The sequence below is a fragment of the Mirounga leonina genome, unplaced genomic scaffold, assembly GCF_011800145.1.
Source record: "Mirounga leonina isolate KUSES-001 unplaced genomic scaffold, KU_Mleo_1.0 Mir_53, whole genome shotgun sequence".
In the NCBI taxonomy this organism is placed as follows: Eukaryota; Metazoa; Chordata; class Mammalia; order Carnivora; family Phocidae; genus Mirounga; species Mirounga leonina.
The window spans coordinates 95631939-95647704 of NW_023270807.1; the positions used below are offsets into that span (position 1 = coordinate 95631939).

Sequence of the window (15766 nt, forward strand, 5' to 3'; positions counted from 1 at the left end):
AGTTTCAGAGAGAAGACTATGCACGCAGTGGTGATTCCGGTTTTTCCTTTTCTGCATTAGAAACCTGCAGGTGGAATATGAGCAGCTGAAGGAGCAGCACCTGAGAAGGGGTCTCCCCATCGGGTCACCTCCAGACTCTGTTGTGTCTCCTCACCACACGTCTGAGGACTCGGAACTTATAGCAGAAGCAAAGCTCCTCAGGCAGCACAAAGGTCGGCTGGAGGCTAGGATGCAGATTTTAGAAGATCACAATAAGCAGCTGGAATCTCAACTCCACCGCCTTCGCCAGCTGCTGGAGCAGGTAGAGTGTGTGGAACTCGGGGTGGTGCCCACACCCCCTCCCAGCCCGTCCATCTCCCTGGGGGTGGGGGGTGGAGGTCCAGCATCAGCAGAGAGGCTCAGTGGCGCCTCTCACCTCCATGCTTAATTTAGACTCTTCTAATGGAAGCATCCCAACCCCCACTGGCTCCCAGAGTGTGTTTGCCCTACTTAAGGTGGAATTTCCCATTCTTCTGTAACACGGAAATCTGTCTCAGCTCTGAATACTTTAAGGGAAAAGACCCTGTAACATACATCTGCGTAAATTACATGTGGGACCGCTGTAGAGATTAAAGGGAAGGAAGCCACTGGAGCTCTGTATGCTAAAGCCTTTCTTCCAGGGAGCTGTTTTCGTGAAATTCAGTAACAGATGTTTATTAAGGTGCAGCTATCGTTTCCTAACATCAGGCCAGTTTTATGGCAATTGCTTGCACACTTTCTTGACAATAAGAAATACAACTTACATTATGATGAATGCATACCTGTGTGATGAATACAACATAATAATTGCCATTATAAAGATCTGTTATTTTCTATTTTTTTTAACTTCCTTCCTTCCTTCTTTGCTCCCTCCCTTCTTTCCTGTCTTCCTTCCTTCCTCCCTTCTTCCCTTCCTTCCTCCCTCCCTTCCTTCCTCTCTTCCTTCCTGTGTATCTCTTTCGGTGTACCTCCCTCCCATTTTTCATCTCTTTTTCTTTTCTTTCTTTGTGCTGGTCAGCACCTACCAAATCAATTTTATAGCTCATCAGTGGATAATAGCCCACAATTTTGAAAAATACTCTTCTTTGGGATATGAAAGAAGCATCAGACAATTTTTGCCTTCTTCTTGCTTGCAGTCTTATTAGGGACCAAAACAAGATAGTACAATATACAACAAGATAGTATCGCACATAAAGGCAATACTATAGAGGACTAAGTACTTGATTACATCTAGCAGTTAAAGAATAGGAGTCTTGTCACAGAATTAGTCAGAAAGATGCCTTGGTAGCAGGTGCATATTGGGTAGAATCCCTACAGATGGGGCTAGACTTTCTCTTTCTTGAAGAATCCCTAACATCAACATTCACGTCATCTTTTGCCTTTTTCTCTGGCCTGTGCTGTGTGGGGCCCCAGGCAGTGAATAGGCAAGGCCTTTCTCCAGAAACGATTTCTCCAACCAAAGGCAGAAGCAACTTTTTCTCCAGTGATCTTCTCAAATGTCAGAAAACCATCTTGTCACAGTTGCTGTCAGTATCTTTTAACTTGTCAGAATCATTCAAAACAGTGTGATTTCTGCATTACCTACACAGCAGGCCACAGATCTCGCCTTTCAACCATAAACTTTTCTGTATGTCTGTCACTGTTTCAGGATTTGCGTCAGGCTGTTTTGGGGAACGCTTACTTTGGGTCTCCAAACTATGCATCATTAGAAAACAGTAGTGCCCCTAGAGTGCCCCAAAGCCTGGCTTTCCCTAACCCTTCTGGAATGTTTGAGTCTTCTCCGGTGCCACATCGTAAGCACTGTGAATTTGAAGTTTCTCCATGGTGCCTGTGTGAGGGATGAATTTTCTCTTGAAATCTCTGATTTAAAATATGAAATGTTATTGTTAACCTAGAGCAGCAATAGAATCTTTGCAGAAGGAAGCCGTGCTCGAAACCTTTATTTGCCATAGCCCGTTGGAGAGCTAACAGCTCTTCTGCTTCCCTGACTCCCCTCCCCTCCCCTGACTCTCTCCATCCCATTAGACAGAGCTGCCTAATGGCTCATGTGCCTTCATAATTGCACAGTAATGCTTTTAGAGATAGCTGATATCTAAATGGCTCGGTATATCCCAGACTGTGGACCTCTTATCTCTTCTTAATGATTTAGCATGAATGCCAGAAGTAGATGGAAAATTCACCTGACAGCAAAAACTGGCAAAACCACCAGACTTCAACTAATATAAATTTAATGGAAAAACCGGCATCAAAAACATTATAATTTCTGCATTCCCTGTAAAATGGATCACATTGTCTAATTTGAGCACATACTTGTCAATGTGTCAGGCACCATTTCCAAGCTTTGTGCAGAGTAGATTTACAAAGTGTTTGCTGTATGTCAGATTCTGTTCTAATCTCAATGGAAATACTAACTGATCAACCTCCTCACAAATTCCTTGGACACAGGCATTCTTTTTACCACCCCCAGTTTATAAATAAAAAATCCAAGGCATAGAAGGTTATAAAATTTGCTCAGAATTAGGTAGGTTCTGAGTGGTGGAATTTGAATTCAAGTACGTGAATCCAAAGTTGTGTCCTTACCTCTCCAGTGTTGCCTTTAAATATTGATTTAAATAAAGAAATGAGCTGATTTTGAAATTGGGTAAATTTATTGTATGAGAAGCCATGCTCCTTTTTTAAAGATGAATGAAACCTTTTTTAAATTCACTTGGTTGAGAATCATAGAAAAACTGAGGGATGAAGCTGACACTGATAAATAAATCTCACATTATAACCAACCGAGCTCTTCAAGGAGCCCAAAATGAAGGGGATGGACCATCAGTACTCAGGGGAAGTACTGGTGATCTACCAAACTGATGAAAACAGGTATTGTCTGTGGCCAAAGAATTCAGTGTGATTTAATTATCCATGGAGGTTAGACACAAAAATGTTTCCCTTAGCAGTTGTTTGAGTCCTTCCTCTGCTTTAACCTCTGAATGTGATTGCAGCCTGAATCTGATTCTCGAATCAACGGCGTCTCCCCCTGGGCTTCACCTCAGCAGTCTGCCCTGAGCTACTCGCTAGATCCCGACCCTGGCTCTCAATTCCACCAAGCAGGTTGGTGTCCCCAAGAGCTGGCTAACTCCCCCGCTCTGCTCTGAGCTTCACCGTTTGTCTTTCATTTTATTTTTTTTTTAATTTTTAAAAAATATTTTAATTATTTATTTGACAGAGGGAGCTCAAGCAGGGATAGCGGCAGGCAGAGGGAGAGGGAGAAACAGACTCCCCACTGAGCAGGGAGCCCGATGTGGGGCTCGATCCTAGGACCCTGAGATTAGGACCCCAGCCGAAGGCAGCCGCTTAACCCACTGAGCCACCCAGGCGCCCCTGTCTTTCATTTTAAATAGCGTTCTTACTCACCAATGCCTTAGAGCATAAAGAAAGGAGTTTCATATTCTCTTTGTGCTTAGCTGCATACAAAGACATTTTAACAACACCCAAAAAGCAAACATTTTAGAATATTCATCTATAATATATTTGCTTATATAATGTGTAGTAGTGGATTGAGTTTTGGCAAAAGATGAAAAAAGTGCTCTTTTCTTTTGGGATGAGCAACAATTTATTTTTTGCTTTGCCCTCAGAATGATTCTTTTTTTTTTTTTAATATATTTTCTGTCTCTAAAACTTATATTAGTACATATTCAGAATATAATCCTAAAGTATATTATACCAAGCATGGTTTTCTCTGCCCAGGTCTGGGAACTGAATATTCTGCTTTTTCCATGCTAGTCCCTATAGACATTGCCACCCATCTGAGGCCAAGGTCTCACCCAGCCTGTTGTTGGTGACAAAGGGGCTTGTCACTGCTGTTAGGAAGGGCTCTGTCAACTGGCATTCAGGAATGACATTTTATTACTGATGAAATTTAAGTTGTAAAATTCTACTGAGGACCACATATTTTAACCAAATTAATATGTTTATAAGATATCTTTTGCTACATTAGTCAGAAGAAAACCAAAAATATTAATGTTATTTTAATTGTTTTAAGTAAGTGAATTATTTTACTATTTATTGGTTATAGAATAAAAACCATCAAAGTGAAAAGTATCTTCTCAAACACCTCTAGATTTGTGGCAGCGTAAGCTAGCCCACGCCAGAATCTCCAAGAAGAAAGAAGGAAGGAAAAAGAAACTGAGAGGTTTTTTTTTATATGAAAAAACACCTAGAATGCAAAGTAATGGAATTCCATCTAATACATTAAAATAATACAACCGCATTACTTATTTTTCACTCATAAATGTTCCCCTGGCACATGGAATCTTCCAACAGAAACATCTAAATACATTTTATTGATATGAAATTCTATTACCAACAAATTGATACAAACATGGTTTTGGTATTATTCCCTAAAATTGTTGTTTTCAAGGAGAATGATTTTCACGTTGATGTTTAGAGGCCAGGATTAGTATTTTCTCCCGATGTTGGGTTTTGGTGGAAGGCTGGGACCATCCTTTCAAAACCGTCTGTTGTTCTTCTTCTCTGCTGTCACAGCAGCGGAGGACCTGCTGTCTCCCCCACATGACACCAGCACAGACCTCATGGAGTTTATGGAGCAGATCACCAGTACTTTTCCATCTTGCTGCCGTGAGTATGAAGGATCCCCACACCACCACGACGCTGTTCCCTTCCAGGTCTTTTATCTTGCTTGGGGCCCTTTGTCTTCTTTGGTAAGAGAGCAAAAACCAATAGGAGAAACAGGATTGAATATTATGAGAGACGATGGACTCTGAGAAACAAACTGAGGGTTCTAGAGGCGAGGGATGTGGGAGGATGGGTTAGCCTGGTGGTGGGTATTGAGGAGGGCACATTCTGCATGGAGCACTGGGTGTTATGCACAAACAATGAATCATGGAACACTACATCAAAAACTAATGATGTAATGTATGGGGATTAACATAACAATAAAAAATTTAAAAAAAAAAGAATGGGTATTTTAATAAAAATGACAATTTAACATTTAAAAAACAAAAGAAAGAAAGAAATCAAACATTCTACATGTCCACAAAGCAAATGAAGCTCAGCCGAGATACCATCCCGTCCCTGGGCATCAGTGAGAGTCCGGCTCCTTGAGAGGTTTCATTGTGCCTGATGGATGGTAACGTGAAGGCAAACGAGACAAGCCCCTTTGTAAGAAGTTTCCTGTCCAGGGCAAACTCTAGTAAGAAATGTGTTATTACTTCAAAAAAGAGCTTTTAGCAGCACACCAAACAAAGCATGAAAATAACCTTTTCTGATGTAATTCCCTATCTTTTTTTTTTTAAAGATTTTATTTTTAAGTCATCTCTACACCCAACGTGGGGCCCGAACCCACAACCCCGAGATCAGGAGTCGCAGGTTCCAGACTAAGCCAGCCAGGCACCCCCACTCTCTTTGCTTCAGACGTTGTTCGCTGATGTCATCAGATTCAGTTCCGGAAGGGGATTACTTTCAGATTTTTTTTTCTCTTTTATTTTCTTTCTTCTGGTTTCTTTCCTCATGGAATCAAACAGTCACTGCATAAAGGCCAAATAACTGAAGGCGTCACAGATTATGACCCTGTGACTTTTCCGTATGAACTACCAAGAGCCAGAAAATAATCAAATGAAAGCAGTCCAAATCCCAGAGGAAATTACATAATGTTACTTACTGATTTTTTTTCCCCAAACTTTTTGACTTCAGTCTCTTGTCACCTCACAGAGAGCTCTCACCAGAATAACTTGTGCTATTTCAAACAGAAGCTGCTTACTTGCCTGCATGCACACCACTTGATGCTGCAGGTTATTTTAAATAATCTTTTAAAGAACTCGGAATATATTATTTATAATTTTTAGGGTGGTTTCCTCCCAAATTGATTTTTAAATCTAGGCAGCCACTAAATTAAGGTTTTAGTATGTACATATACTATGCATTATGTATGGTAGTACATATATGAAACAGCTTCTCCTATCACCCTTTTCCATCCTGTCCTCAGAAAATACCATCCAAAGTTATGAAGAAAGGCATTACCAGGAAGGTAGTTAAATAAGATATATTGACTTCATTTAAAAATATGCTTCAACTGGGCGCCTGGGTGGCTCAGTCGTTAAACGTCTGCCTTCAGCTCAGGTCATGATCCCAGGGTCCTGGGATCGAGCCCCGCATCGGGCTCCCTGCTCGACGGGAAGCCTGCTTCTCCCTCTCCCACTCCCCCAGCTTGTGTTCCCTCTCTCGCTGTCTCTCTCTCTGTCAAATAAATAAATAAAATCTTAAAAAAAAAAAAAAATATGCTTCAACTTATACAACTCTACAGTTTATAAAAATGCCATCATTAGCAGGGAGTGGAAATAGCTATTTGAAATATAGTCTTCCCTGAATTTTCAGAAGTATTTGCCTAAAGGACATAGTACAGTTTCCACAAGCACATAAATATATTTACATTTGGGAATGTGTCATTTTCCATTCATTATCTGTGATTATACTCCTCCAAGTTTCCTGAACTGTACTTACCATATGTGAGTCCCCACACTCACTCCCCAAGAAACACGTGCCCACATGTGCAAATGTGTGTGCACACACACGCACTTTTTTGGCCCCTAGAGTCTCACAAAGGCTGGAGAGGGTCAGTTGAAGCCCATATGCTGTCAGATCATTGCATCTGTGCTAGGCTCTCTAATAGCCTCATGGATGAGCAGGTTACATCTTTGATACTAAGATTGGATTTTCTAGAGATTTTGATTCTGAGTCGTGTGTTGCTTAATAGCTAGATAAGAACTCATCATAGTCACCATAAAACCTAGAATTTCAAGATTGTATTTCTAAATGGAATTACTTTTTAGTTCAGCTTAAATCCAAATACATTAATAATTAGTTAAGAACAAATTCTATAAATCAAAGCCTGTTTAGAAGTTTGCATTTAAATGTCATGATGGACATGTTCAATTTGAAAGTCATTTGGCAGTGAGAGTTAGGATAGGAAGTATGTTTAATTAAATGCTCTACAGTGACTATAGGTATGTAGTTTCAATATTAACATTTTTATATTAAAAACTCATGATGTATATTTTTTTAAAGTTTGTCATAAAGCAGTGACTCTTAAATCTTTTCCATAGTATATTCTTATATCTAGATATTATAAAAGACTAATCTGTCTTATTTTAGAAGAGAATGTAATTAAACACAAATAATAATCACAAGAATAAGGCAAAAATGAGTGAAAAAAGGAGATGAGTATGTTCATCTCATTTTATGGCCTCCCTTAAAGATAAATATAAAATTCCTATTGGTTGGAATCTCATTAACGATTAACAGATATCATTGGTCCCTGAGAAGAGTGTATACCTTCAGTGGGACCTACACGACAGGTTAAACTCCCACTTTGCCTGGTGCCCTCGCTACTCATGCCCTTTTGGGTTGTGAAGGTGGGTTGTGGAGCCCTAAGGTTCCTTCATGGGACACTGGCCCCATGTTCTCCTAGTCTTAAGTTGGTACATTCACAAATATTTAAGATTAATTATAATTTTCCGTGCATGAGAATTACTAGTCATGTGTTATTTTGAAGAGTTCAAGTATATCCCATGTAAGAAATGATGATGACTGGTGTCTTTTAGAGTCCTCTGAATTTTACATCTTATTATTTTTGATTTCTGAAGTTCTGCTATTTGGCTTTAGTCTGCTCTTTTTCATATTTATATTCTATATTTTGCTTTGATAATATAAAAATCTCCAAGGTAAGAACAGTTTTCCCTAGAAATAAAGGGTGAATTTACTTATTTATAAAATTGATACATATTTTTTAAATTACATCGAAAGTAATTAAACCTTTTAAAAATTGATGCAGAACAGAAATAGCACCTGACTTAGACTTTGTGCCCAATACATGTTTCTGAATTGAATGAATGAATGCTTACATTTTCTAACCAGGAAGGCTTAATTGGTAAAGTTTCCCTAGGTAATACATAGAGGTTTTTAGGCTTCATTTGCTTTGTTGCCCCTTTTAAGTTGCTCAGCTAGCAAATCTTTTAATAAACCTTTGCATTCCCAAAGCTTCCTGACCACCTTTAGAGGATTTTTTAAGCAAATCGGATTGGCCCTCTCCCAATGCCAAACCAATCCCTTGAGCCCCTGTTACTAATGAGAACTTTAAAACTGCTTGTCACCAGCATTCAGTGAATTGATCTGCATGTTAATCTTGACTTTTGATCCTTTGTGGATTAAAAATTAGCATGGTCACAAGTGAATTTACACTCCTGGCGATCCTGGAATTAAAACGAAACTGTATTCATAAATGCTAATTGCATGAATTGCCTAATTAAGCGTGGCATTTTTTTTTTCTGAGTCTGTATACTGTAGCACATAACACTTTAGAATTTCTGTCTCAAATTATCCCAGATGTTCCTGATCACATCCTTGAATTGTGGCCTTTTAAAGTCTTCTTTTAATTATTTACATTAAGTTTCAGAGCAGAGAGGAAAGTATTTTCATCTTTTCTTGACAAGGCGTTAATGAAGGGAATTTCATTGTGGTGCCCATTAACTAATATACATACTAAAATTTTCACTGCTTGCTGTAACATTTCTTTTCATGTAAATTCCTCTCAGTTTTTTCATTTATGTCATCCAAATATACAGGATCCTAGGACTGAATATTTTTGGCTGACAGACCGTTAAAGGCTTTTAAAATTATTTTTTATCTACAGGCATATTTTCGCTGTGAATTGCCCATGTTTATTAAACTTGAGTGACATGCATCATAAACTCAAAACCTACTAAAATGCAAGGATTTCCTGGTTTCTTTTAGAAATAGGTGTGTGCGGTTTGTTCAGGGGAGTTATCATAGCCTTTTATTTGATAAAAAGCTGTAGGGTTAGGGGCGCCTGGGTGGCTCAGTTGGTTAAGTGTCCAACTCCTTCCTGAGCTCAGCTCAGGTCCCGATCTCAGGGTCATGAGTTCAAGCCCCGCGTTGGGCTCCACACTGGGTGTGGAGTCTACTTAAAATAAAATTAAATAGATAAATAGCTATAGGGTTAATGATGCTGATTTGGAGCAACATGGATTTGCTTTCTGGTTGGGGTTGGCTGTTTGTTATGCAGAAGAGAAGTGTAGGTGTCTGTGGTGTACTTAATCCTAAGGCAACGGAGCGCTCCCTCCGTGTAGCTCAGTGGGAAGGACAGCCACTCTTGTGTTTTCCTGCTGTAACTTGTGTATCTGGTAGGAATAGGCTGGATTTTAGCCTCATTCTTCCCCCAGGTATGGTGGGGGCTCACACTTTCCCTCCTGGCATCATAAAGTTGCCCTTCTTGTTTACTCTGTTTTTCTCACAAAGCACCCACTGCGTGGTCATGGAGCTCTCATTTCTTTCCCCTCAGCACAAAAAAATGAGAGATGGAAGGAATGCAACATGATAGATGATTAGGGGCAATTCTTATTTGACCCAGAACAGATGTTACCATCCGGGGGGGTGGGGAGCAGAACATCCCCTGACCCAGCTGCCTGTGCCCACCCTCACAATGCCCACCCGATCAATTCTGCTGACCACGCTTTCTGTAACCAGGAAGGAATGGAGCTGCTCAGCTGCAAAGGCAAATCTGTCACCATAGTCCACCTTCTCCAGCTGGGCCCCTCCAAGGCACAGTGATTAGCCTAAGTGCTCACGAGACAACCGAGGGTGCGGCCAGCGCTTTGTTGGAGGCAAACACATTGCCACCAGTTTCCTAGGCCTTTGGGGCCAGGGTGAGCCAAGATAGGCAGAAACTGAAGACGCATGCCTCTTCATTTCCCTTGTCACCTGTTAGTCAGAATTTGTGCTGTTCAGCAAACTGTGCAGAACTTGCTCTGTTCAGAGACATAAACTAAATATATGGCATGATTTCAATAGGAAATTTTGAGATTTTTTTTTCAAAACTAATTATTCACTGATGCTTTGGTGTGTACTTATTTGAGAGAGCCAGCATGTGTTTTGCATATTTTGGTAGAAGTTTTATATCTTAAAGGACATAGAATATGAGAAACTAGGGAAAAGAAACTAGTCTAGCCAAAAAAAAAAAAAGAAAAGAAAAACCAAAACCTGTTTCTTATTTTCTTATTAGCACCCATTTAACAGCTGGGAGCTGGGTACACCCCCAGTTTTGCATGCCCCAGATGGGGAGTCAGCAAGGCGACCAGAGGGCCTTCAAGTGATTTCTGTTTTTTTCTCTTTCAGCCAATCTCCCCAGCAGGCCACAGGTAAGAGTTAACGGGGTTGACTGGCTCAGGGGTTGTTGGTCACAACCTAGAGTAAGCAGATGAGCTGCTTTTGATTTTAGTGCTAGACGTTATTCCCCATGTAAATTAGCAAACTTGCTTGACATTTAAATGTTAGTTAATTCTGTCAGTCTGGGGAGGGGAAACCCCTCTCAAGCCAGTTCTTCCAGAAGCCCCAGAACACCAACCGCCTGATCCTTTGTGTTCCAACACTTTTCACTGGCCCCATGTGTACTGTGCAAAGCCACTCTGGGTAGATCTGGCTGACCCCTGTTCTCCCAGATTTGTACTTAGGGCGGCTATCACAGAACATTGACCTAAAAATAGTGACTGCAGCGGTACCCAAAGTGGTTTTGTTACTTTGAGGGGGCAGACGTGTTGATTTTTCTTTTAGAAGTTTGCTGAGGAGGCGAGAGGAGGGATTTACCGAGAACGGTCGGCAGCCATACCTTTATACCCGGAGGTGTTTTCCTTATCAGGAACGCTCAGGGCTAAGGAGCCGCAAGACCACAGCCCATCTTTGGAGAACATTTTCTTTCCTGAACTTGTTTATGAATCTTTAACCTTCTGATGTTGTCATTGTCTTAATGGCAAGAGGGTCTGGGGTCTTCATGAGAAGCACAGACAAGTAGTCTTTAGAACCCGGAGGGAAGAAAAGGAAATCTCAAGTCGGTCAGCAGGTGTGAGGTGAGAGCTCAGTGAGGAACAGTCTTCTGATTGCTTGTGTTGTCTCAGTGAATTGGAAGCCAGGGCTTCAGCAGAGGGTGAGGATGGGAGGAGGTATCCTAGGTGTGAGAAGAGAGTGGACGATGTGCCCTCGCTGCTTGGAGATCAGGAGATCATGGACAGGGAGGTAGTGTGATGACGAGGCAGCATTCAGCATGACTTCTGGTGCCTGCCTATGAACTTAATGTGAGGCTATCTGCAAGGCTGTGTGTTATCTCCTGGCCACATTCAAGTTCATAAGCACAGGCACCAGAGTCGGCGGAGTGTGGCATTTAACCAGAGTTGAAGTCATGGTTTGGCTGAGAGAGTGCAACAATTCAAGGGAAGAGGCAGATAATGCTGCCCCTGCTGATAATGGTTGAACCAGGCATCTAAACTTGGAGGGAAAGAAGTGATGACATTTTAGGTGCTGGAGACAGAAAAAATGGCGGGAGGAGCAATGGATTGTGGTAGCAAAGGGTGGATGGAGTTGGGGTCCTAATGGAAGTAAGTGGTAAAGTATGGGTAGTTGTCAGAAGGAAGGATGATTGTAAATTGAAGTGGTGGAGGGGTTGAGGTATTGGTGATGGTCCATTTGGAAGTTTGCGTGGCTGACAAGGGTGGAGGACAGGTTCACTGGAGGAGAGGAGCTCGAGGAACTGAGAGGCCAGATTTTTGGAAGAATCATCTATGTGCGTATTGAAATCACTAAGATTTAAACATAGTTTTAGCTTGATGACAGTGAGCCATTCTTCAAAAGTAAGGGAACATGACCCAAGGGGTCAGAAGATGACTGTAGAGTGGGTGGTATAGTCTGATGGCATGAGATTCAAAGTTGAGTGGGGAGAGAGAGAGAGAAAGGCCTGAAAAAACATAGTGTGGACCTAGAAAGCAGTTATCCAAAATATATGAAGGGTATAGGAGATAAACAGTTATATGTGAGAAGGTTGTGGAGGAAGCTGGCTTCAGAGGAGATCCAGGTATTGATTAGAGCAAGCAGCTGTAGGATGCAGATAAGAACTGAAGGACGTAGACTTTGATGATGATGGATCCAGCTGTTTGACATTCTCTTTAAAAGATTGGTGCCACTCCCCTGAGTGTGGCCCAGATTTAGATCTTCTCTGGCCTATGTACATTGGCCCTGGTTTCCAGCCTGGGCAAGAGAAAAGTCTTCCAAACGTCCTCTCTGTTGGCTGCAGTGATAATAAGCAAACTAGATGCCTTCAGCATGAAAGAGAAAGACCTCATCCTGGGGAGCAAAAGCCACAGGGCAGTAGAGGGTCCCCTTCAGACACAGCAAAATGGAATTTGACTTGTTCTGAAAGAAGCACTTTTATTTCTCAGAAGAGTTGACAGGTCCCTCCTACCTGGAATGTTCTATGTAAATGTTGTTCTGACAGGACTGTTCCCCTTCCTGCAGGCAATGTGAAGTATCCATCAAGCCAACCGACATTTCCTGACTTCCAGTATTGCCCTTTTCAGCAAATGCCAATTCCAAGTTCCATTTAATTAGAAGCTCCATGGCTCTTTGAAACATGCTGTTGAGCGCTGACTGTGTGTTCTACTGAAGGAGTAAACACTGACTATCCAAAGAGAAAAGGATATTTTGTTTTTATAATAATCATATATTATTGTTTATTGTCTTCTTCTTCCCTTTCTATGCAACTGTAAATTAATGAACAGAGTGGTATTTGGAAACAGTAATACATTTGTCACTGATTTGTATACTGTATACAGCATTGGGAAAGTGGGTGGGGGCTTTCTAATATGATACCGTCTTTTTAATAACCATGACAAAAATCACATAAGAATTAGAAAACAATGTTAAATTTTTACATTCCTTCATATTAACCTTGTACTATAACTTCATTTATTTTTTCCACTCTTTTACCATTATGTTTTGGTTATTTATAATTCATCAGCCCCATGACCAAATAGATGTCCTTGTATTTGTTTCCATGATTTGGCCAAATTATTAAGTTCATGTATTTCAGTCAAATATTTATGTATATGAATTGGGCTATATCTCTGTGTATACTGCTTAACTTTGTTTGACATCATGCACTTCAGTTCTTTAGTGGCCACTTGGTAAAGCACAGTAAAAGTCCTGCGGGGCCTACCTGACATTCCCATTAGGATTTCTTTCCTGCATTTATTTCCCTGCTCTACGTAAGTAGGTCTTGATTTCTTTATTTCATGTCCCAATCTATATGATAGAGGAGACTCAAAGCCGATTATAATCATCTCAAAGATCATTTCACCAAAGGTTACCCATTTAAGTCTAGTTTCATTTTGACATAGAAACAAAACGTGGGATAACGTTTCCTTAGTTGCAAAGTTTTGATTTTCATCATTAAATACACAGCAGGCCTTTACTTAATTGTGCTACCAGGACACATCTTTGTCTTTAATTCCCTTGAAGAGAATTTTATTTTTGTTTATGTATACGCAAGCCATTTGTAATTCTTGAAATTCCCAGTCGTTTTCTTTCTGACGGCAGACACAAATTTAATGCATGTTTCATGTTACCTTTTGGGTAAAGGATTACATTTTTTATTACTTTTCATTTGATCAATATATTTGGAAAGGATGTTTATCAAAAGCCTATATCACTGTTTCCAGAGAGGAATGAAATTAATACTTAGATGGTGGAACCCCTGCCTGTACCTTTGAGTACATTCAGTTGGATGTTTGCTTCAGCTTCTGATTTAACATTTAATTGATTCAGTTGAAACATGTTACGTAATCACCAAATGTAGAGAAAACCAAAAAAAAAAAAAAAAGTGAAAATAATGTGTTTTGATTCAAGCATACGTGCATTTAAAACATCAGGACATTTTAACTTTGGGTTCTCTTGACCTGGGATTTGGCCAGAAGGAGGCTTAAAGTTAGAAATTGCTATTCTTTTAGAATAGGTTGGGTGGGTTGGGGGGCAAGGGTGTCTATTTGCAGCATAGATATTTTGAGAAGAAAATTGTTTTATATAAGAGGAAAGCCATGACCACCTTTCTACCTCAGATCCATCTTCATCCATTGTGTTGGAAATAGCTTTATGCCGCTGCAGTCTGCAAGATCTAGAGCTTTTATCGGGCCACATCAAACCCAAGAAAAGCACCTATTTAAAGAAAAAAAAAAAACTTTCCCTGAACTCTGAACTACAAGTTGTAGATTTGGTGTCTTCCTTGTTCTTACTTTGAAAAAAATATGTATTCATTTTTTTTCTGCTTGTAATTGTGTGCAACAAGTCTTCTCTCTGCTATTAAGGAAAAGCTACAGAAAACACTACATTATAACCTTCTAAGTAATAATAAATAAAAAAAATATATCACAGTAACAACAAGGGGAAATAAGTATGCAGTCCTTTTGAAATATGTGGTAAAGAACTAATCATAGACTATCATCTACTCTGGTTACATGTTGTATTTTTCATCCTGAATAAAAGTAATTTTAACACAAGATGACTTTGATATTCTTCAGCTGTGTTCATTGATAGACTCTGAGCTTTGAGTGTACATTTATGAAAATAAAATATAAAAAGAGCCTGTATACTGATAAATCTCCACGTTTTCCTCTACTTCCTCTCATACCCACTAATACATCGTTCCTCTTGTTCTCATTGTCTCATTCTTTCTCTGTGTTGCTCTCTTCTCTCCTATTTATATAATTCTCAATTTCCTTTACAAATAGAAAGCTCATAGATAGGGAAAAAATAATGTTGGATGTTAAAAACATGTACGTGAAGCCCTATTGGGCTTCTGTTTTAGTAACTTAGGTGCTGTCGGTATTTACTCGATTACTCTTCCAAATCCACTTTTAGCCTCATGCCCTTAAATAATGTGCTCTTTACATGTGCACTGAATTTTAACCATTCTGGTAGTGGGTTTAATCCCTTCCTGAAGCCATCCCATGGGAAATAGTGCTGAGAATTGTATTACTTGATTCTAAAAGTAAAAGCTCTCTATGACATAGAAAAATCCCCAAACATGTAATTTGTTAAAATAAAATGAATATATTCTGATGAATATACATTTCAAACATCTTGTCTACCCCAAAGTAATATTCACATTAAATATTCCTAAGGAAACAATTGTTGAGTTCCAGTGACCTCTTGAGTAGGTACTTGAAAATGGAAATGAGAACAGAAGAAAACGTTTTGTTTTTACACTAAACCTCAGCTTGTTACCTCTATCATTGAAATTAAGTGAATATTTTTTTAAAAGGGTTTATTTATTTGAGAGAGAGAGCACATGAGCCGGGGCGGGGGGGGGGGGTGCGGTGGGGAGAGGCAGAGAATCTCAAGCAGACTTCCCCCCTGAGCAGGAAGCCCGAAGCAGGGCTTGATCTCACGACCCTGAGATCATGACCTGAGCGGAAACCAAGAATTGGATGCTCAACCGACTGGGCCACCCAGTTGCCCCTATATGTACATTTTTAAAGAATGTAGTTTGCTCTTGGATTTCTCCCCACCCACTCGCCTAATCAACTGTTTCAGTCAACTTTTTCAGAGGCCTTTCTGAATTCATTAGTTGAAAATTTAATGTAAATACAGTAAGACACCACTAACTCCACACCGCTCAGCACTATAGGTAGAATCCAAAAACCTCATCGCCGTACAAAATCAGCTAGTGGTTTGGTGAGGTTCAGGAAATGATAGGAGTGAGCCCTTGAAGGAGGCCAAGAGCCAGTCCCAATCATGCTATGTCCGCTCCCTGGGGTAGGAGTTTTCTGTTGGCACGATAATCGGTATGGCAACGAGAAAACCTCAGTAAGAAGCATGTCTTTAGCTCATGGGATGTGAGGTTCGGCTG

At 40.2% G+C, this 15766-nt stretch overlaps 1 protein-coding gene across 7 annotated transcripts in view; it reads left to right on the forward strand.

Annotated features, from left to right (window-relative positions):
* Positions 1–14504, forward strand: part of UTRN (utrophin) — a 496689-nt gene extending 482185 nt beyond the window's left edge. For 5 of the 7 annotated variants that reach the window (XM_034990899.1, XM_034990900.1, XM_034990897.1 and 2 more), the window contains 5 exons: positions 61–301; positions 3006–3114; positions 4549–4641; positions 10213–10235; positions 12379–14504. In XM_034990899.1, coding sequence (XP_034846790.1) covers positions 61–301; positions 3006–3114; positions 4549–4641; positions 10213–10235; positions 12379–12387 — 475 coding nt within the window. In that variant the 3' untranslated portion in view covers positions 12388–14504. The remainder of the gene's footprint in view (positions 1–60; positions 302–3005; positions 3115–4548; positions 4642–10212; positions 10236–12378) is intronic. The other 2 variants (XM_034990898.1, XM_034990901.1) reach the window with 2 other exon arrangements.
* The last annotated feature ends 1262 nt before the right edge of the window (positions 14505–15766 follow it).